The sequence below is a fragment of the Barbus barbus genome (assembly GCF_936440315.1).
Source record: "Barbus barbus genome assembly, chromosome: 8".
NCBI classification, from domain to species: Eukaryota; Metazoa; Chordata; class Actinopteri; order Cypriniformes; family Cyprinidae; genus Barbus; species Barbus barbus.
In genome coordinates, this window is record NC_136736.1 from 6,680,676 (window position 1) to 6,703,426 (window position 22,751).

At 37.6% G+C, this 22,751-nt stretch overlaps 1 protein-coding gene and 1 pseudogene across 9 annotated transcripts in view; one reads left to right on the forward strand and one right to left on the reverse strand.

Moving 5' to 3' along the window:
• Positions 1-721: 721 nt before the first annotated feature.
• LOC306873767 (lipoyl amidotransferase LIPT1, mitochondrial-like) lies at positions 722-3,339 on the reverse strand (annotated as a pseudogene). Its single transcript has 3 exons — positions 3,287-3,339; positions 3,065-3,177; positions 722-1,831 (listed from the first exon to the last, which is right to left on the reverse strand). The product of its transcript is annotated as a lipoyl amidotransferase LIPT1, mitochondrial-like (transcript).
• The window catches only part of LOC306873430 (patatin-like phospholipase domain-containing protein 6), a 34,445-nt gene continuing 14,643 nt past the window's right edge, over positions 2,950-22,751 (forward strand). For all 8 annotated transcript variants that reach the window (XR_013784491.1, XR_013784492.1, XR_013784493.1 and 5 more), the window contains exons 1-23: positions 2,950-3,029; positions 9,477-9,559; positions 11,770-11,826; positions 12,703-12,790; positions 13,083-13,257; positions 13,325-13,465; positions 13,597-13,756; positions 14,549-14,629; positions 14,937-15,065; positions 15,159-15,239; positions 15,386-15,515; positions 15,622-15,696; positions 16,332-16,450; positions 16,629-16,796; positions 16,943-17,020; positions 17,482-17,687; positions 17,826-17,957; positions 18,682-18,805; positions 18,882-19,071; positions 19,220-19,369; positions 19,447-19,510; positions 19,604-19,772; positions 22,540-22,722. Coding sequence is in view for 5 of the 8 variants with exons in the window: in XM_079422706.1 (XP_079278832.1) it covers positions 9,515-9,559; positions 11,770-11,826; positions 12,703-12,790; positions 13,083-13,257; positions 13,325-13,465; positions 13,597-13,756; positions 14,549-14,629; positions 14,937-15,065; positions 15,159-15,239; positions 15,386-15,515; positions 15,622-15,696; positions 16,332-16,450; positions 16,629-16,796; positions 16,943-17,020; positions 17,482-17,687; positions 17,826-17,957; positions 18,682-18,805; positions 18,882-19,071; positions 19,220-19,369; positions 19,447-19,510; positions 19,604-19,772; positions 22,540-22,722 (2,745 nt within the window). In the remaining 3 variants the exon portion in view is untranslated. The remainder of the gene's footprint in view (positions 3,030-9,476; positions 9,560-11,769; positions 11,827-12,702; positions 12,791-13,082; positions 13,258-13,324; positions 13,466-13,596; positions 13,757-14,548; positions 14,630-14,936; positions 15,066-15,158; positions 15,240-15,385; positions 15,516-15,621; positions 15,697-16,331; positions 16,451-16,628; positions 16,797-16,942; positions 17,021-17,481; positions 17,688-17,825; positions 17,958-18,681; positions 18,806-18,881; positions 19,072-19,219; positions 19,370-19,446; positions 19,511-19,603; positions 19,773-22,539; positions 22,723-22,751) is intronic.

Below are 22,751 nucleotides of genomic sequence, written 5' to 3' on the forward strand. Positions count from 1 at the left end.
CCAAGGCAAAAGCCGTTGCTGACCAAAAAGAACACAAAGGCTCGTCTCACATTTGCAAAAAAATATATTGGTTATCCCCAAGACTTTTGGGCAAATATTCTGTGGAATGATGCAACAAATGTTGAACTTTTTGGAAGGTGTTTGTCCCGTTACATCTGGAATAAAACCAACACAGCATTTCATAAAAAGAACATACCAGCAGTCAAACATGGTGGTGGTAGTGTGATGGTCTGGGGCTGCTTTGCAGCTCCAGGACCAGGACGACTTGCCATAATTGATGGAACCATGAATTCTGCACTCTATCAAATATACCTGTGCTACTTAAGACTGGTTTTGTGGTCAAGGGTCACATTTTCAATCTACATAGCTATCAATTTTGAGGAATATTTATATTTAATATAATATTAATAACGCAATGTATTTATATTAAGATACAAAACAATATCTTAACATTTAAAATGTATCACGATCAATATTTATATGTTATTGCTCTAAGATTTGCAAGCATTTAATGGTTTAAATGAATTATGTGAATTATGCCTACAGTAATGTCTGCCCAAAGCTTAAAATTTCAAAGTATTTCAACAGTTTCATCATAGAATTAGTAGCGTTATTTGTGTTTTTCATATCAAATCTCTGTAAAGTGTGACTGTGCAGGAGACCACTTTAAAGATTTTGAAATTAAGTATCACACAATGTCCATTTCTGACTTAATCTTTATTCACATCACTGAAACCACACTAGCACACAATCTATGAATCTTCTCCGCAACATCCACAGTTATTGAAACTGTTCTCATGAGTGAACTGTTCCCAGCACTGCGGTTTCATTTGGACAGTATTTGCTCCCATTCAGAGCTGATGTAAACTCATTCACCTTCTCTGAAGGAAGCCAGTCTTCCGGGATTTCCAAAACGCATTGTTCTACAGCACCATTTTTGATGTCCATATCAAGCTTAATAGTCACATCATCCACCACTAAAGAAGTGCAAACACTGAATTTTGGAGTTCTGCTATAAATCCACTCCCACGTCTGCAGATCCTGTGCCATCTTATGAATGCCGGGCATGAGAGCTTCATGAGTGGGTTCCACTGTGACAACTGGGCCGTCAAAGCCAAATTCATTATTGTACTGGGAAGCAATAGCTTCCATGATGGTGTTAAAGTCAAGAGTGGGATCCACATCCAAAAGGTTCTTGACAGTTGAAGGAATGCTTGGGGTAGCATTGCTTTTGATAACTTCAGAAGTGTTACTCTTCAGGACCGAGGACAATATTGAACGGTCAACAGAACACAATGTACAGTGATTATAAGCAGAGGTTCTGCCTAATTTCGCAGCAGTGCCTGATATTTTGTAATGGCCATTTAACAAAATATCAAATCTATCTGTCACTGCGACATCTAGATCGGGTCTCAGTGCTTTTAATGCACTAGTAACGACTTTGAGGTTTCTGAGACGGTCGTATTTCTTCTTGGAGGTGAAGAAGGTCATGTTGATGTTTCTAAAATCATGGAAAACCGTCCCACCTCCACTGCGACACCTCGCTAGTGGGATTCCCAAGCGTCTCATCAAGGGCAGGTTACACTCCTGCCAGGGGTTTTGATGCCTGCCTATCACAACCACGGGAGAATTTCTCCATAATAACAGCATGCTTCTGTTTTGCAGATCGATGTGATCGTGAATCCAGTCTTCTAAGGCCAGGTTCTCAAATATACCACTTTTAGGATGATACCAGCTTTTCCCATCTCATCAAAGAAGGTTGACAAAGTGCTTTTGAGGCGAACCGATCCAGAGAGGACGTATGCCCTGTTTGACAGTCTCAAAATCACCGCTGACTTTTAAACTCTCTCTAAAAAAAAAGTCTGTAAGGCACTACTTGTTGCAAATAGTGGCAATTATCTGCACATCAGTATTGTAGTACATTATAAAACAGTATGCAATAATAACGTATTGAGTGTAAATTATAGTTTTAATTCAAATTATTAAATGGATGTCACCTTATTGGGACAAAGCCCTGCCTACACCTACCCGATATTTTTATTTTCAACTTTTTGATTATTTCCTTCATTTTTATTGAAAATAAATGTCTTTCTGATGCGATATAAGATTTGAAAAGGAAGAAAACAAGTTCTATCTACACCACTAAAACTGATGCAGGATGAGCATCTTTCTTTAGTCTTGACTAATCCATTCACACATTAGTGGGCGGAGTTAGTGTAAATAGACACTATGATAAAAAAAAAATGGCATTGGTCTCACTGTAAGCAGTCTGTATATTTAAAGATCACCACTAGGTGGTACTAGATCATGCATAATGTATTTGACGGCTGTTATGTAATGTGATCACTACAAGATCCATGTTACTTCTCTCCAAGTAGTTAATGATTAAGATTCAGAATGAGATTAGGAAATTACTATATTCAATCAACATGAAAGCATGATGTTCATTTTAATCAGTTAACTGATCAAATCCTCTTAAATGAATATCCGACTTATTTTTTATCTTCCTTGAAACAAACTGCTCTTATCTAAGCTCGTTTCCTGGCAAAGATCAGTTAGTGATATATAGGCCTACCTTAAATTTAGATTTTGCTTTGCTTACGCTTACTTAAATGTAGGATGTGTACTGAATATTAGCGACTTTGACCTTATTACTTCACACCGTATGTTGAAATCTTAATTATTAATAATTCTCATCGAGCCACCCATGTGGTGTCTAAAAAAACTGCCTAATAAAAATAGTTTATCACTTCTTACATTTTATTTTCAGGTGTTTCTGCAAAAGACTAAACGCATCAAGTATGTCATGAATTTAAATCGGTAAGCTAAAAAACTAAAAACGTTTGGTAAATAACAATGGGGGAGGGAGTCAGTGAAAGTCATTTTCCTGAATGCTGATTGGTCGGCTTGTCATGCCTGATTGGTTGTTGCACTGACTGGGCGGAGTCTACGCACAGTACGCAGAGCTCTGAACGGATGTTTCCGGTTTGACCGTTGTTTGACAGATCAGGACGGACCGTAGCTTTCAGGTATGGTTATAAACCAAACATCATGCACAATTGACTGGCTCTCCGGATTATGTGAGAGAAGAGTGTATATGCAGTGAGAGTTTCCCAGTGGAGGTCGCAGATGGTGCGCTGTGTTGATCCGCCGAGGTCACCGCGCAGCATCACCGGACTGAATGCGGACAGAAAACATCAAGAGTCATGGCTTTCAATAACACGCATCTGCGATCAGTTTATAGATGCTCATTGGTTTAGCTGTCATCGAGGGCTTGCTAGCTGACATGTTTGAACCCACGATCAGCTGATGAGACGCATCCATGTGATGCTGCTTCATTATTCCATCAACTGAGGATGTGTTCTGCGTTTCAGATCACATGCTAGTCAGCGTAAATTATGTTTCATGGATCCTGATTTCTCCGGTATATTATGCTATAGCAGCATGTGGCCTACAGCATGTGGTAGTCTTCGGGCAGAAAGATCTGTATGCTGGACAAGCGAGTACTTTTAATGAATACAATTTAGTGTCCCATTACTGAGCAGAGGTGCTAATTCCATTAGCTGTTTGTTTACTATCAGAAAAGTTAGAGAAAGTATTTATAAAATGAATGTAGCATGAAAAGTAGCTAACGTTAGTTTTAAAGATACCAACCTTAAAAATTGTGGTTTGCGTTCATCCCACTTTAGAGAGCTTGACCTTCTTGACTGTTTCTGTTAATTAAAATCGTACAAAATTGTCATAATTTTGCCATAATAGGCTGAATTGATGTTGAATTAATTACTAAAATAATCTGAATTACAAAAACACGTATCATTTATTTATTTGAAATTATTATGATTATTTTTTATGTCTAGAAAAACAGGTCTAATCTATATTTTGGCATTTCCCAAATTTTATCTTATAAAAATTAGTGATGGACCGAAATTGTTTTACAGAGACACCAAAGTCAAAATTAACATTTCTTTTTATCTGAAAAAAACTAAATAAAATATGGGTAGTTGGAAGACTGAACTCTTATGCTGTTCAGGGTGTCATGTACAGCTGAACACATTTTGCATATCTCTACTCTGGCATTATTTGTGGTCACACTGCTGATATGTTTAGGCTACCTGTTGTAGCTTATACACCTTGTTTCGTCAAAATATACTCGGACACAGTCAAAACACTATCAGAGTAGCATACATTTTTCAGTCAGTGGTTTTGGCTGAAACAGTGGGGGAAAAAATATATATATTTTCCAGTTTCAGCTGAACATTTTAGGTTGCTGAATTTTTAGGTTGCCAAAATCTTTCAAGATTAAAGGGATAGTTCACCTCATCCAAAAGAGAAAATTCTGTCATCGGTACTCACCCTTCTTCTTTCTTCTGCTGAACACCTAAAATAACATATTTTGAAGAATGTGGGTAACCAAAAATTTGTTGGTCCCCACTGCGAATGGAAAAAAATACAATAGAAGTCAATGGGATCAGAAACTTTTTGGCAACCAACATTCTTCAAAATATCTTCATTGTGTTCAGCAGAAGAAAGAAACGCATCTAAGTTTGGAACAACTTCTGGGTGAATACATGATGATGATTTTAATTTTTGGGTGGACTATCCATTTAAGCACCTCCTTTAACTGACTTTTTATTGAAAAGAAAAAAGTTAACATTTTAAAGAGTTTCAGGAACTTAAGAAGCAGTTGTTCCCATCAAAGTCATGCTTGAGTTTATGCACGAGTCGTCTCAATCGTGCAGCAAAATCTGTATGCATAGAATTTGAAACTAAGGATGTTCACATTGTGTTTAATCTGTCAGACCACTGAACATGTCTAATATCATGACTGCCTCAGCGTTGCAGCTTTGACGGTTCTTATTTGTCAGTTGGGGGCTTTAAAACAAAACTCTGTCAGTGTGTATGTGGCCGTCTTTTCTTCTCTCATGCTTAAGGGTGCATAGTAAGAGTATTGTTAACTGAGGACAATGGCTGTTAGAAGGTGCCCATTAGTGAGTAATCAATACTGGCGTTTCAGCTTTTCTTTCTCTTCCCCCCTGTCATTATTGCCCTGTGGTTTCCATTCCCTCTCGTTATTCTATAGCATGTTATTGAATGTCAGAGTTTTTCAATGCTATCTGTGCCTATAATCAATCTGAATGTGATACAATCACTCGTATCTTTCATCTGTATAAACCGTAAATCTCTCATAGTTGGCTTATATCTCCAGCCATTACCAGTGCATTTTAGACGCACTCCGAATCAGATGTGGATGAATCTGTGATCATCTCAGTAATCTAATCCTCTCTCTCTCCACCCCCAATGATTTCAGTTGTTGGCCTCTGGACACTGTGATGTCATCGGTGAATGGCTTTAGATAGACTCAGTTTTTTAGATGTAGATGGGAGGTGATCATGTGTTTTTGTTGGAGGTTGTGTTTATGCGTGCTGAACGTGAAGGGCTTGTGGTGTTTGCTGCGGAGGTCAGCAAAATCAGCATGTGTGTGGTTCAGTGTTCATGCAGTCTGGTCGTGCAACCCTGGATGTGAAAGGAAATCAGTCACACTGTACAGCCATGTGTGTGTTTTATTGAGTGTCTGTCAGGGATGATGACATCAGTTTGGGGAGGGCTTGTGATTGGATGTTTGACTGACCTGTTTTTGAGCACTGTTTACATTAACATTACTATTATGAAAACAATGTTTACATATTCTGTGTTTGCTGCCAAATGCTGTGAATCATTTCTGGCAGCAAACATTTTTTTTAAATACTGGCTGTACTTGTTTTGTGTGTTTGTATGGTACACATTAAGGTACTGGATGTTATAATGATATTTATAAAATAGCCTGCTTTTATGTAGGTTAAGATATTATAAAATGTCAGTGTTATTTTTACATAACTTTTATAGCACGTATAGCTTTTCATGTTTATTTTTTCAGTTTAAATCTGAGTAATTTCTTTTGTTATTTTTAGTGTGTGTGTGTGTATATATATATATATATATATATGTATATGTGTGTGTATATATATATATATATATATATATGTATATGTGTGTGTATATTTCTTTATTATATTAGCTTTAATGACTTTTAGTAATTTTAGTACTTCAGCTTATTTCTATTTCAGTTTAGTTACCAAAGCAACATTTCTGACAGTGTTATTTCATAGCAATTTATAGCATTTATATTTGTATGTTTTTAGTTTTCATTTTAATTTCAGTTTAAGTTTTAGTAACCGTGTTAAATTGTCTTCAGCTATTTAATAAATGTGCTTTTGTCATTGTTTTAATTTGAATAATTTTAGGAATCAAACTTTGAAGTGTAGTTGCCAAGGCAACATTTCTATTATAATTTAATTTTTTTTTAAAGTTTTTCATCTTATATTTATTTTAATTTCAGCTTTATTTCAATTAATTAGACTAAAGTTGTAACAATAACAGCACTGTAAAATGGTTTATACATAATTTAAAATATTAATGACATTTATAAATATTTTATAAGCAAATTACGTGGTATACTCTAGTTATTATTACTACATTGTGTATTTTAGTGTGACTAGGGCCCTATGAAATCGGTTTTATTTTTTCCCAAATTCCATTTTAATTGCTCTGGAATCTGTTTTTTCCACTTTAATTTTTCTAGACTAGACTGTTTAAATGGTTATCAAAAGCACATATAATTAATTGAAATCATGTTAATTGAATTAATCTAATTACTTTAAACGTATTTACCAGCAATTTATTAAAAGTTTAACAAATTACATTTTTAAGGTCCAATGAAAAGTTTTTTTTTTTTTTTTTCTTTTCTCAAATTCAGTTTTATTTTTTACCATATTCTGTTTCGACCGTCTATTTCCATATTCTGTTTCGAAGAGGACGCCTACAGAAATGGGGACAGAGTCTTGTACAATCAGGCCAGGAACACACTGAATAAGGAGATTAGAGTGGCTAAAAGGACCTACGCTAAAAACCTGGAAGATCAGTTCAATTCCAATGAGTCCGCTTCAGTGTGGATTCCAATGACGCTCCACCATCATCCCTGTTCCAAAGAAACCCAAGATAACAGGACTTAATGACTACAGACCTGTGGCTCTAACGTCTGTTGTCATGAAGTCATTTGAAAAACTGGTTCTGGCTTATCTGAAGGACATCACTGGACCCCCTGCAGTTTGCTTACTGAGCAAACGGGTCCATGGATGATGCAGTCAACATGGGACTACATTACATCCTGCAACACCTGGACAAATCAGGGACTTATGTGAGGATCCTGTTTGTGGACTAGTTCGGCCTTCAACACCATCATCCCTTCACTCCTCTAGACCAAACTAACCCAGCTCTCTGTCCCTAGTTCTATCGGTCAGTGGATCACCAGCTTTCTGACAGATAGGCAGCAACTAGTGAGACTGGGGAAACAGCCGCTCTACCAACACTGGTGCCCCTCAGGGCTGTGTTCTCTCCCCACTGCTCTTCTCTCTGTACACCAATGACTGCACCTCTAAAGACCCCTCTGTCAAGCTCCTGAAGTTTGCAGATTACACCACACTCATCGGCCTCATCCAGGACGGTGACGAGTCTGCCTACCGACAAGAGGTTAAAGAGCTGGCTGTCTGGTGCAGTCTAAACAACCTGGAGCTCAACACGCTGGCGACGATAGTGGACTTCAGGAGAAACCCCCCTGCACTGTCCCCACTCACCATCATGAACAGCACTGTGACTGCAGTGGAGACATTCAAGTTCCTGGGGTCCATCATCTCTCAGGACCTGAATTGGGACACTCACACCAACTCCATTGTAAAAAAAAAAAAAAAAAAAGCCCAACAAAGGTTGTACTTCCTTCGCCAGCTCAGGAAGTTTAACCTGCCACAGGTGCTGCTGAAACAGTTCTACTCAACCTTCATTGAGTCTGTCCTGTGCACATCAATAACTGTCTGGTTTGGCTCAGCTACAAAATCAGGGATCAGAAGACTAAAGAGAATGGTTCGAACTGCTTAACGGATTATCGGTGCCCCACTGCCCACCTTCCAAGAACTGTATACATCCAGAGTGAGGAAAAGGGCTCAGAAAATCACTCTAGATCTCTCACATCCAAGTCATCCCCTTTTTGAACTTTTGCCATCTGGTCGGCGCTACAGAGCCACGATTACCAGGACAGCCAGGCACAAGAACAGTTTCTTCCCCCAGGCAATCCAACTTATGAATAGTTAAATGCCCCCACCCCCCATTATGCAATAACAATGTGCAATAACTTTATATTTATTTGCTACCACCTCCATCCTTGTACATCCCTGTATCTCCTTTTATTCTATCTCATTATATCATCTATTTGACAACTGTATATACAATCATTTGTTTCAATTATTCTTTTCATTTTCAATTTTGTTTATTTATAGTTACATGTGTTTTTTTTTCTTATCTTATTTTTACTGTCTGTGTGTCATTGTTGTCTCTGTGAACTGGAAGCTTATGACACTAAAACAAATTCCTTGTATGCGCAAGCATACTTGGCAATAAAAGCTTTCTGACTCTGAAATAAATTGGTAAATATTCCTTTAAAAACAATGTGTTAATAACTTTATTAGCAGTAGTAATACTATCATTACATTAATGTATTTCTGTCACAGTTTCTTCAAGTTAAACAAGACTTTTATTTTGACTGATTGCTGTGAAGACCTTTAAGTTCTGTGTGTGTATATAGCTTTTCTCAAAATAAAAGGACAAATGCTCATGAAGCGATTCTCAGAGCAGTTCTAGAGATCATGTTCATATACTGAGGTGGCAGAGGCTGAAATCACCACGGGCGTCACGCACGCTTCAGTATGTGTGTAGTAAATGAAACAGCGCGTCTGTGCCATTCATTCACACAGAGACATGCAGAACATGCAGGATTCATATCTAAATAATATTTTTGCAGCTTAACATTCACAAACTTAACATGGGGAAGTTGTGGCCTAATGGTTAGACAGTCGGACTCGTAATCCAAAGGTTGCGGGTTCGAGTCTCGGGCCGGCAGGGATTGTAGGTGGGGGGGAGTGAATGTCCAGCGCTCTCTCCACCCTCAATACCACGACTGAGGTGCCCTTGAGCAAGGCACTGAACCCCCAACTGCTCCCCGGGCGCCGCACCGTGTGTTTTCACGGTGTGTGTGTGTGTTCACTGCTGTGTGTGTGCACGTTGGATGGAGAGCACGAATTCCGAGTATGGGTCACCATACTTGGCGGTATGTCACTTAAAAAAAAAAAAACACTAGTCCATATCGCGTTTTGATTGAAGTGTAATGACCTACTACTTTTGATTCAGCTATCCAAAATTCTGTGACATTCCGTGTTATACAGTAAATTCCGTTTTTATGACAGATTCCATCTGTGCATGGACTTAAACTGAATGTTCATTCATAGCAAGCTTCTTTTTTTTTTGTAGCCTGCAGTGATTCTTATTGAATGTGTGTGTGATGCAGATCTATGCATGTTGCATGAAGCCTGTTGTCTTGCCGTGTGTTGCAGCGCCTGTCGTTAATGGCCCAGCTGTGTGTTGAGGTAGAATGGGACAGAGCACATCAGGCCCAGAGTCCGCAGAACCTCCACAGGTGAGCTTTACCTCACACACATACACAAACCTGGACGCTCTCAGTCTGAGCATTCACATGTTTCAACGTGAGTGCAATTTTGACTCCAAATTACACTGTGGCCCAATTTACGTTTGTAAACCTTTGGTTAATGTTCTCATTTACATATTCACATAGTTAGTACAGCACACAACATGCGAGCTGCCTGTTTTGATAACAGTTTTTCGACCTGTGGAAAAGTCTGCTGTAAATTCGTTCCATTGTCTAATAAGTGCATGAATATTTATTGAGGCATTTATGAAAGGTTGCATCTTGTTAAACCTTTTACAACTATAAAATGTTTCTCAGTCCTGCGTTAAAGACAGTAACCCATAGAGAAGTATAGAGGGATAATCCCTTAAGTTTTAACTAAGACTCTTTGCTGAATCTCTTTATTCACTCACACAGATTAGCAGCTGCACTGCTTTCCCATCGTGCACCTTGCACCTCATTTACATTCGTCCAGAAACCCCGCCCCTGCGTTCACCAATCTGTTCATTCATCAATATCGGCAGCTGTTCACTTTTGTTTTCCCACCTTCTTTTCCTTCTCTTACAAATCTTCTTTGCGTAGGTCATTGACAGCTGTTTTTTGTAGCTGGGCAGATTGTCTGCAGCTAATCTGATCATGTGACTTGTTTAGAAAGGTTTGGTGGTGTGATCTGTAATGCTGAACAGACCAGTTTTTTGCTCTGTCATGATGGGCAAAGTGAGAGTTTAGTTAGATGCAACTAGATGCCTTGGAGTAATCATGCGGAGTTGCACAAATTCATATCTCGGTCCAAAGATTACAAATCACAAGGGCGTATTTGCTTACCACACATCTGAATGTTGGACTGTCCATGCATTTTTCAGTCCATAAACAGTTTATATTAAAGTTTGATAAAAGTGCACTAAAATGTTTGGATAAAAGTTCATGAAATTAACAGTAATTTTTGGAAAATATGTTTCAAATCATGTATATCTACATATGACGGGTCTCTGCCATGTTGAGATCACACTACTTTATCTTTGAAACCCCAAATATGTAGTGCACCTTTAAGACAATGGGCAGATACTCCTGTAATATAAATGTAAGTGACATTTGAGAGAGATTCTAATGCAAGTACACTCTGAATTCATTAAAACGGTGTCGTGATAAAGTCAGAGGGTGTGTTAACATCTACATGCTTATACAGTTTCCACCAGAGACACTGAAGATATACCACCACTTCTGTTTTTAAGTACTTCTTCATTTTCAAGAATGTTGCACTCAATGCATGCAATGCATACTTGGGCAATAGCTCATTCTGAAGCAAAATTATTTAAGGTATTAAGTCTTCTAAATAAATATCAAAATTAAGTGAGTTAAACAAGACTTTGTGTCTTATGTAATTTTTTCTCAAGTAAATGTATCTTGTTTTAAAGATAGTTGTTGAGATATTTTCCTAAAAATAGGACAAAAATGCTTTTAGAGAAATTGTGCTGCAATAAAAGTCTTAACACCCTTTAACAAGAAAATTTACTGGAGTAGCACAGCTGCGTAAGATATGGTTTTCAGAGAATATATAATAAATTAAGTTCCATAATGCTTTACAAAAGAAAAGTAGTCAAGATGAATTGGTTTAAGGGGATATTTCACCCAAAAATGAAAATTGTCATCTTTTACTCACCCTCAACTTGTTCCAAACCTAGATATTTTTACAGGAAAACAAGACAAACCTTGTGAGAAATGTATTTTTCCAGTGCATTTATCATGTGTGTAAGATTCATTATTTCATTTATAACCGATTCTCCATTTAGCACACTAAGCTACTACAGAAACAGTTCTGCTATTCATTTTAGAAACACTACCGGCCTTATTAACAATGGTTTATTGAAAATAAATGAGCTGAGAAAGAGAAAAGGAAGGAATGAGTGAGTAGGAGAGTGACAGAGTGGGAATTCTTGAAGGAATGAAGGCACAATGGAGAGAGGAAAGGTTTACATAATTATGGGACCAAATAAAATGTTGTGCTCCAGTAACAAATGCGTTACCGTAACAAATGTTTATCTTTTGCATATTTCTCTTCCTGTCCTTCACTTTTTCATTATCTCTTAATTCCTGTGCCAGATCTATAGTCTTTTTTTTTTTTTTCCCTCATGTTCTCATTTTTACCCCAGTGTTGTGTTCTCATAAAAGCTGGCTATATTAATATCCTGTGTGTTTTGTAGCTGGACAGATTTGGAAACATCAAGAGTTTAGTGGAGGATCAGCTGCAGACCAGCATGGTCAGTAAACTCTCATTTAACACCGTTACACTGAATCATAGCCTTTGCAGAATTGTGCAAATGTTTCATTTTTAATTATGAATTACAAATAAATGATATTTGGAGTATTTTCAGAAACATTAGATGATATGAATCAATTTCACATGTCACATTTAGACATTTGTTTACAACATTGTTAAAAATATTACTAAAATTTAAAATAACTGTTTTCTATTTTAATGGATTTGCAAAATGTCATTTATTCCTGTGATGACAAAGTTGAATTTTCAGCATCAATACTCCCGTCTTCATTGTCACATGATCCTTCAGAAATCACTCTATATGTTGATTTGTTGATCAAGATATTTTGTATTATACAAAGTTGAAAACAGTTGTGCTGCTTAATATTTTTGTGTGAACTGTGATACATTTTTTTCAGGATTTGAAAAAGTTAAAAAGAACAGCATTCATTTGAAAAACAAATCTTTTGTAACATTATGAAAGTCTTTACTGTCACTTTTGATCAATGTAATTTGCCCTTGCTGAATAAAAGTATTAATTTCTTTCAAAAGGAAAATGGTAAACTATCTTATATACCAATATTTTGAACAACTGTGTGTGTATGTGTATATATATATATATATATATATATATATATATATATATATATATATATATATATATATATATATATATTAGTGCATTTATTTTTCCAGATTCAAATTTAAATTCATTACTTATTTTTAGTTTAAATAAATGTTGCCATTTATTTAAAATTCAAATCTGTTTTGAATGTTGCCCAACCTTGGCTTCATGACTCATTCTGTCACTCATACACATGTATCTCGCACTGATACAAACTTTTTCCTAATTTCTCACTGTCTTGTTTCTGTCCAGGTGGTGGGAATTCTAATTGGCGCTGGAGTCACCATCGTCCTCATCGCTGTCCTCATATTTTTTGTCCTGCGCAGGATGCAGCTCCGCAGTTAGTTCTCAAAATCATTTTTGAAATGAATGTTTCTTGCATTACTTTTTTCTTTGTGAAATGAGCAAGTAATCTAAATTTACAATAATGAAGTGCTGCTAATGCTCACTGTGTTCTCCATGGACATTAGAGAATATATAGACGTATTAATAAAACTTGCAGAAATTCATATATATATATCAGTGCCCTCCATAAGTATTGGAACAGTAAAGACAAAATTGCTCTGTTGGCTGTGGAGTCAAGACATTTGCAAATATGTATGTATATATTTGCTTGTTGTTTTTTCTCTCAGAACTTGAGGCTCAGGAAGCCCCGAAGTATCGTTTTCGTAAAAGAGACAAAGTCTTGTTTTATGGGAGGAAGATTATGAGGAAGGTGTCTCAGTCCACCTCTTCATTAGTGGGCTCCGCTTCTTCCTCCAGGCCCCGCCTCAAAAAGAAACAGAAAATGCTGAATATTGCCAAAAAGTACGTTTCTGTAATGCCATTATTTGGTTATATTCATTGGCTCAGATGATAACAGTTTGTTTCTCAGGATCCTGCGCTTTAAGAAGGAAGTGCCCATTCTGCAGATGAAGGAACCTCCTCCGTCAGTGCTGGAGGCAGATCTCACAGAGTTTGACGTGGCCAATTCTCACCTGCCATCTGAGGTGCTCTATATGTTGAAGAACGTGCGGTATGCTCCTATTGTTTCTGAATTGATTCACATCAAGAGTGAAGTTAAAGAGAACTTGACCACTCCTATGCGTTATGAAATGTAAAATATGATATATAATGTGTGTTTTTGGTATGGCGTGTCTCCTGCAGTGTGTTGGGTCACTTCGAGAAACCGTTGTTTCTGGAGCTGTGTAAGCACATGGTGTTTCTGCAGTTCCAGCAGGGCGAATATGTCTTCAGACCAGGTCAGCCTGATAGCAGCATATATGTGGTACAGGATGGCAAGCTGGAGTTGTGTCTTACTGGACAGGTGTGTGAATCACTCATCCAATTTTATTTTAGTATCATTGAGGTACTATTATACATTTTGTTAATATTTTGAATTAGTTTTTATATTTTCTGTTTTCATTTTAAAGGGTTGGTTTACCCAAAAATGAAAATTCTGTCATTGATTATTCACCCAAACCCGTAAGACCTTTGTTCATCTTCGGAACACAAATTACGATATTTTTGATGCATTCCGAGAGCTCTCTGACTCTCTCATAGACAGCAAGGATCCTTATAACACAGTATGTACAGTACGTTGTTTACGTATGTGATACTCTCCAAAATGGTGTTATAAGGTGACGCGGAGGAGACGAATTGTTGAATAAAGTCATTATTTTTGTTTTCTTTGCACACAAAAAGTATTCTCGCTGCTTTGTAAAGTTACGGTTGAACCACTGATGTCACATGGATTATTTTAACAATCTCCTTGCTACGTTTATGAGCTTTGACTGTGTAAGGATCCTTGCTGTCTATGAAGGGTCAGAGAGCTCTCGGAATGCATCAAAAATATCTTAATTTGTGTTCCGAAGATGAATGAAGGTCTTATGGGTTTGGAACGACATGAGGATGAGTAATTAATGACAGAATTTTAATTTTTGGGTCAACTAACCCTTTAATTTTAGCTAAAGTTTTAGTAGTAAATGAAAATGAGAAATGCTTCCTTGGCAACTGCCAATTTTTTTCTATTTATTTTATTTGAATCAACATTATTTTTTGATTGGTTTTAGTTTTATTTAACGATAATAACCCTGGACTCACCTCTCTCTCTCATAAGGATGGAAAGGATGGAGTGGTCAAAGAGGTTTACCCAGGAGACAGTGTTCATAGTCTGCTTAGCATCCTTGATGTCATCACAGTGAGTCACACCCACAATTCCATTCTCTCTGTGCTCATGCTGCACAGCACAGGAAACCCAATTACTTAGGACAATGTTACACAACCTTTGTTTGCCTCTCATCTTTTCCTTTTCCCTGTTCCCATTCCTTATCCTCTACTTGTTCCAGTATTTTGTTCTCTTTCCTGTTCCTGTTTCTTTCACTTTCTTCCCTTTTCTTAGAAATTGCCCCATAAGCAAGTAGCCATTTTTGTGAAAACGTTCACAGGAAATGACACATTCTGGATATTATGCATAGTTCACAGGTTTGAACGTTTGTGTATTTCAGGGTCACCAGAGACCTTATAAAACTGTCTCGGCGAGAGCGGCAGAAGTGTCCACTGTCCTCAGACTGCCTGTCGATGCCTTTCTGTCCATCTTTGAGAAATACCCAGAGAGCCTTGTGCGGGTGGTTCAGGTCTGGAATTTAAAAATTGCTCCGATTCTGTTGTTGTCTGTAAGGACACTGCACATAATTGAGAATATGTTTCCTGTTGTGCCCTCTCTGCAGATCATCATGGTCCGTCTTCAGAGAGTGACTGTTCTGGCCCTGCACAACTATCTGGGGCTCACCAACGAGCTCTTCAGCCATGTGAGTGAACACACATCTACACTCAGCGCACACTTGCTTTCTTTCTTAAGATTGGTTGCTAGAATACAAAAATTATAGTAGTTTTTATTTTATACTTTATACTATCCAATATATTTACTATTTCCTTTCTGTCAATCTTCTATTAGGACATGCAGGCTCGTCCCTCTCCTGTCTCTCCTCATCCAACACGCTCCAGTCCGGTACGACACAGCAAACGCTTTGGAAGTCTCACCGTTCCTGATAAACATCGTGAGGCCGCTGTTCAAAGTGCTTCTGGTGAGGCATAATATTATTGTATCTGTTTATTTGCTATACGCCTCTAGTTGTGTATGTTGACAGATGTTAGGCCTTTAGATTTTTGTTTAACAGTGAGTGTCTGCAGGTGGGGATCATGGGAAGGATGGTGGCACAACACCGACCCTCAGTAGGACCATATCCATGCCTGTAGACATCGCAGGTAGGTGCATACACTACCATTCAAATGTTTGGGGTCAGTAAGATTTTTGTTTTTTGAAGAAATTAATAAATTTATTCAGCAAGGATGCAAATAAATGCTATTCTTTTTAACTATTTATTCATCAAAGAATCCTGAAAAAATTTATCCATTTTCACAAAAAGCTGCATAACTGTTTGATGATGATTTAAAAATGTTTCTTGAGCAGCCAATCAGCATATTAGAATGATTTCAGAAGCATCATGTGACACTGAAGACTGCTTCAAGGGCAAGGCTGCTGAAAATTCAGCTTTGAGATCACAAGAAAAACTAATATATTAGAATAGAAAACAGTTATTTTAAATTGTAATAATATCTCACAGTATTACTGTTACTGTTTTTTTAAAACAAATAAATGCAGCCTTGGTGAGCATAAGAGACTTCTTGTAAAAACCTACAGAAATCAAACCGAACCTAAATTTCAGAACAGTAGTGTACATTATAATATTATTAGAATGTGTACAAAATAATATTATAGAATTTATACATTGTGTATATATGAAACATAATTTATACTATATAGAAATGTATGATGTATCATGATTATGTTGGTGTCATGCTGTGATGTTATTGTTGCTGAACTTATGCATGTTGTACAGGAATTCAGAAGAGTCTGCGTTCAGATTTCGACATGGCTTATGAGAGAGGCCGTATCTCTGTATCTGCTGAGGATGGAGAGGAAAATCTGCTGAGGAAAGCTCCACCTGCTTTCACACGAGTGAGTTTTTACAATAATTTTAACACATTTCACATACTAACATATTTTGTATTACAGTAATTAGTCTAACGAGAACAATCATTAAGAATAAAAGAAGGATTTAGACTGAAATATGACCCACACAAAAAGTACTGAATCACTCAGCCTAAAGATGCCATGCTTGTTTTCTGTGACACAGGAGCAGCGGGAGAGAAAGGTGACAGTGGATGAGGTTCCTTCAAGTGTGTATTTGTATCCTGAGGAGGAGTCAGGAATGGATAACATTTTTTGTCCATTTCAAGGACGACCTAATGCTACACTGTTCGAGGAGGCCCAGAAAGAGATTCTCAAACTCATGAAGATTGAGGTATCTTTCTGTATTCCAGTAGTCCAGTAAAATGAAGAAGTTTCACATGCACTTTAGTTCTCCTCTGATTTCTGACGGTCACACCTGTCTCTCTTTTGCTGGACTGGAGTGATGCCCTTTCCTCATATGCCCTCTTTCATCATCAGGACCCTGCGCTGCTGAACGGGAGGGTGACGTTTCATCATGCTAAAGCTGGATCTGTATTAGCCAGACAGGGAGACCAGGTGCTCGTTCTCATCTCTTTTCTTCTGCCCAATTTATTTGGCAAACCTTAGATCTCTTATACTGAAGAAACAAATATTGTAATTAGTACTGTCAAACGATTAATCACGATTAATCACATCCAAAATAAAAGTTTTTGTTTACATAGTGTGTACTGTATATATTTATGTATAACTACACACCCATGCATGTATATATTTAAGAAAAATGTGTTACGTTTAAATATTAAATATATTTATATATAATAAAAATTATATGAATATAAATATATACATGTAAATATTTTCTACATATATACTGTATGTGTGTGTATGTATATATACAGTACATAATAAATATACACAGTACACACACATTTACTATGTAAACAAAAACTTTTATTTTGGATGTGATTAATCGCGATTAATCGTTTGACAGCACTAATTGTAATCTTTGTAATACCGTTTCTTCCTCTTTTCTTTAGGATGTGAGTCTGCATTTTGTTCTGTCTGGTTGTCTTCATGTCTATCAGAAGATGATTGACAAGCAGGAAGCAGTGTGTTTGTTTGTGACCCAGTCGGGTGAGATGGTTGGACAACTGGCTGTACTCACAGGAGAGCCGCTCATCTTCACCATCAAAGCTGAGCGTGATTGTACCTACCTCAAGATCTCCAAATCTGATTTCTATGAGTGAGTGCTTCCTTTCAAAATACTTTCAGTGTTTTGGATGGCACTCTACCTGTTGCAAATCTCACAGAAAATCAAAGAACAAATCTACATCAGTAGATAGCAGAGTCATATTGTCTGTGATTGTGCTGCCCCTTGTAGGATCATGCGTGAGCAGCCAAGTGTAGTTCTCAGTGCAGCTCACACCGTGGCTATCCGCATGTCCCCGTTTGTACGGCAGATGGATTTTGCCATTGACTGGATGGCTGTTGAAGCCGGGCGGGCCCTGTACAGGTACCATAACTCTCTCACATAAAATGTTTTTTTAATATTTTTGTTACATTTTTCTTTAGCTGAAAACATTCACAGGTAATATTTCAAATATAACTTTGAATAAATGAGATGTTTTTTGGATAATTAATTATTATTATTATTTTAGTCATTTAAATACTACCTATACACATTTTAAAAATAAAGAAAGAAATTATATAAAAATGACAAATGCATACAACTTTAAATTTAGATAATAAATCTTAAGAAATATTATTTTTCTATATAATTTTAGTATATTAGTAAATCTTTTTAAAAACATTTTCTAAAAGAATCAAAAATACTGTAATATAGTAAAATTATTGCAATTTAAAATGAAGATAACTGCTTTCTATTGAAATATGTACATTTTTTTTAGCATCATTACTCCAGTCTTCAGTGTCACATGATCTTTCAGAAATCATTCTAATATGTTGATTGGCTTAGTGTTGAAAACAATATTTCAGTATTTCTCTGAAAACCATGACTTTTTATTGTCAGGATTCTTTGATGAATAGAACAGCAGTTATTTGAAATCTAAAGCTTTTGGTAACAATGTAAAAATCTTTACTGTCATCAATTAAATGAGACCCTTTTGAATAAATGTGTTTATTAAATTTCAGAAAAAATATTGTGACACCAAACAGTAGTGTACATGTTCAGTCAATATGCAAATAATTAATATCATTAAATTTGTTGTGGTCCATAGGCAAGATGATCAGTCCGACTGTACCTATATTGTGCTGAATGGACGACTGCGTTCAGTCATCCGAAAAGCGAATGGGAAGAAGGAGCTGGTTGGAGAGTACGGCAGAGGAGATCTCATTGGAGTTGTGAGTATAAAGCTCTGGAATGAAGGCCAAAGGGTCTAAACTTTTTTAGGATCGCTGAATTGTCTCTTTCTCTCAGGTGGAGGCTTTGACTCGGCAGCCTCGTGCCACCACAGTCCATGCAGTCAGAGACACTGAGCTGGTGAAGCTTCCAGAAGGAACGCTCAACAACATTAAGAGAAGATACCCGCAGGTGGTGACACGCTTGATCCATCTGCTGGGGCAGAAGATTCTGGGGAACCTCCAACAGCCCCGTGGACCTTTCTCAAGTACATCCAAACATTAATCATTCACATCACATTCAATGCTTCAGTAAAGTCCATCTTGAGAAGAGACATCATCTTAGGAACAAAAGAAGCTGAGCGTTTTCTATGTGTTTAATCAAAGAAAGAGTAAAGCAATGAATCCTTTTTCTAGGCTCTGCTCTGGGTCTGCCAAGCGTGGCGTCGAGTCCGGACGTCACTAACCCAGCTAGTAATCTCTCCACTGTGGCCGTGCTTCCTGTTTGTGATGAGGTGTCAATCAATGCCTTTAATTTGGAGCTCAGCCATGCCCTCAGCGCCATAGGTACACTTAAGCAGTGATTTACAATTAAAGCCCATGATCTAGATGCATAGTCTAACACACTTTCATTCTTCAATCAGGACCAACCCTGCTGCTAACCAGTGAAATTATCAGAGAGAGACTTGGAGCTTCTGCTTTGGACAGGTAGGCCTATATACTGTATGAGATCAGAACAACAATACATAGTTATCGCATTTATTTATAAAACTGCAATCTGAAACGCTTGTTTTTCTCTAGTATTCATGAGTACAGGTTATCAGGTTGGTTGGCTCAGCAGGAGGACATTAATCGTATAGTGCTGTATCAGACGGACAGCAGTATGACCCCATGGACTCAACGCTGTATCCGACAAGCTGACTGTATCCTCATTGTGGGGCTTGGAGACCAGGAACCTGCACTTGGAGAGGTATTTGTTTCAGTCTAGTGTTTCTGTCCACATTCATGTGAAATGTGTGAGGTGGAGTAGTGGTTGAAGAACAGAGCTGGTATTCAAAATGTTGAAAGCTGAAACCCCACAGGGAACGATAAAAAAAAAAAAAAAAGTACTTTTCACTCATGCAAGGCACAGCAAATTTAAGTTGTGTACTTGGCACATTAATACCGAATGTGGAGTCACTACAGGTGTAAAAATTCACTCATTTTTTCGATGCAATAATTACAAATCATGTCAATGCATATGAATTGATTTTGAAATAGGGGTGACCCCGAATAGAAGAATCGATGCTTCGATAGGAGGAGCTTGATTCGATACCAATCTCAGTCGAATATTTGCGGGTGTTATTATGATCATGCCATTTTGGCTATATGGGGGGCTCAAATGTCTGATTTCACATAGAACTACCGGTTTTCTCCCAATAAGTTAATATACAGCCTATTAAGATATTGCTGGATATAAGAATCTGAAAAGAAAGAAGCTTCAAATAAATATTTTAACATGCGTGAATAAATTCAACCACCCCTATAGATTTAAGTTTCACTTTCCATAATTCGTGACCGACAGAGGAGCATCTTGGTGGCAGGGATATGAATCTTTAACAAGACTCAAACTGACACAAGCAGAGTGAAAGACTCTGCTTGTGTCAGTTTGAGACTTTTTATCAGGTAGGCTACAAGTGATTTCAAAACATTTCAGCTGGTTTATATATATCGTGTATACATCTCATATAATATGCATTTGGTTGAGTTAAGTAAAGCGTAAAGTAAAGCGCTTCATTGTACGGTGATTATCTCTTCAGCGTGCAGCACGAGCAGGACAAACAACAATGCAGAATATTAATAACTATGACTGGGACTGTCATATACATAACATTATAATGAGAACTATTATAATGAAATGCTGTGAATTTTTAGAGTTTAGTGGCTGTGTTTCTGCACGTTGTTGCGTCCACATAAGGAGTTCATTCAGAGCCGCGCAGACATGTTCGCATTTTGTGCAGATAGACTAAGTCGTAATATTAACGTTATGTTATTATGAGATAAATGAGTTAAATCCCATCGATTAAAAATCTGCTATCAAATATTTATTCTACTGGTCATCTTCAGCGTGCGCAGCTCAGAACAGAAATGCAGAACATTTAAAGGTGGGGTAAGCGATTTCTGGTAGCTAATGTAGATATTTGAAATCACCAAAACAAACACGCCCCTACCCCAAAAGTGTCTTGCCCCTATTTTGACAGCTCTGCCCCACACATACGTACGCAACCCAGGCAACGATTAGTTCTGTGAAACAAAGCAAAACCAATGTTACACTGTCTACACACCGGACGTGAGCGGCGTGACAAAATACTATAGAAGTTATTATAATCAGTGATGCTGTCTACAGTGGATGCTGCGCGGTGCAACAATTCCCCGACAGAAAACTGCTGCCGCATTCTATTTATGACGTGCTGACACAAATTTCAAATTATTTTCAACGGTCGCTTTATCGCGTCCAGTGTAGGCAGACTTTATCTGTTGTGTCACGGTGCTTCCGGTGTAGTGTTACTCACCTATCGAGAAGAAACAAAGCAACCTCAGCCTTCCGCTCCTTGAGTTCTTTCCAGCGCTGGAAAGCTGATCCGATATTTACACGGGTCTTACTTTTTGCCTTATCGTTCCGCAGATGTTTTCCTCTTTTGTTTTTTATCCGCCATCTCTATCATTTTGTCGCTCGGCTGTTCACTGAACGCTCTCTCCTCCACATCATGAGTAGACACGCCCCTTACTGCTGATTGGCTACAAGTTTGTTTTGGTACTCGGCCCCGACTTTTTATAAAGCATTTTTTTACCGTTGCGCTGTAGGCTAGTATTATATTTCGTCTTGTGAGTCAGCGGCAGGAACACAGAAAGCTTGAATGTGCGGCTTTATTCCGTGTTGCCGTCTCTGCTACTTTGCTTTTTTTTTTTTTGTCTCCCCGCTACATTCAAAACACAAAGAGGTACGTATACTAGCGGTATATTGTTTTTTTTCCGCTTGACTTTCACTTTGCAACGACACAAGCTTGTTTCTGCAAAGATATTCAGCATGTTTTCTGCAAAAAGGTCTGACGTGTTTAAGTTTTACGTGGCGTGAGGACGTGAAAAAGCTAGGCTAAATCCGGTCTGACAGGTCAGACTGAAACGGATTTCCAGAAATGCGATTTGAATAGGATTCCCAACCACATACGAATGTAGCTCGAAACGGATTTGCACAAATCAGATTTCATGTAGTTCGTTGCCGTTCAGACTATTTAAATATGATCGGATTTCAATCGGATTTGCACAAAAATTGGATTTGGGCTGACAGTCTGAACGAGGCTCAAGTAGCCTGTATGCACATGTATTTAAAGTGTTTACTTTCAAGTTGCTTGGTGCAATAAGCATCTTATGTAGTTAGTTTTTTTTGTACCTAAGACGCATTAGAAGTAGTTACATAATCCGGTGAATGTACTTTAAAAAAAAATAAAAATACAGAATCAAATCATTAAATTGGAGTTAAAACGAATCTCATTGTGAATCAGATCGAATCAAATTGTTCTGAATTTGCAAAAATCGTTCCTGAAATTTAAGAACTTCTCAGTCTTGAATCAATTCACTGTCTATCCAAAGATTCACACCCCTAGCGGTTCGAATTACTTCAGATGGAGCTGATCCAAACACAATTCTAACTTAATAAAGAGTTCTGTTTTGATTCACCCATGTTCTTACCTTCTCAGTTGGAGCAGATGCTGGAGAACACAGCGGTACGGGCCCTGAAGCAGTTAATTCTGCTGCATCGTGAGGATGGGCCGGGTCCGTCGAGAACCGTTGAATGGCTGAACATGCGAAGCTGGTGCTCTGGACACCTTCATCTAAAGTGCCCTCGTAGAGTTTTCTCAAGAAGAAGCCCCTCCAAACTGGTAACATGTAGCTTTCTGTTGATACAAAG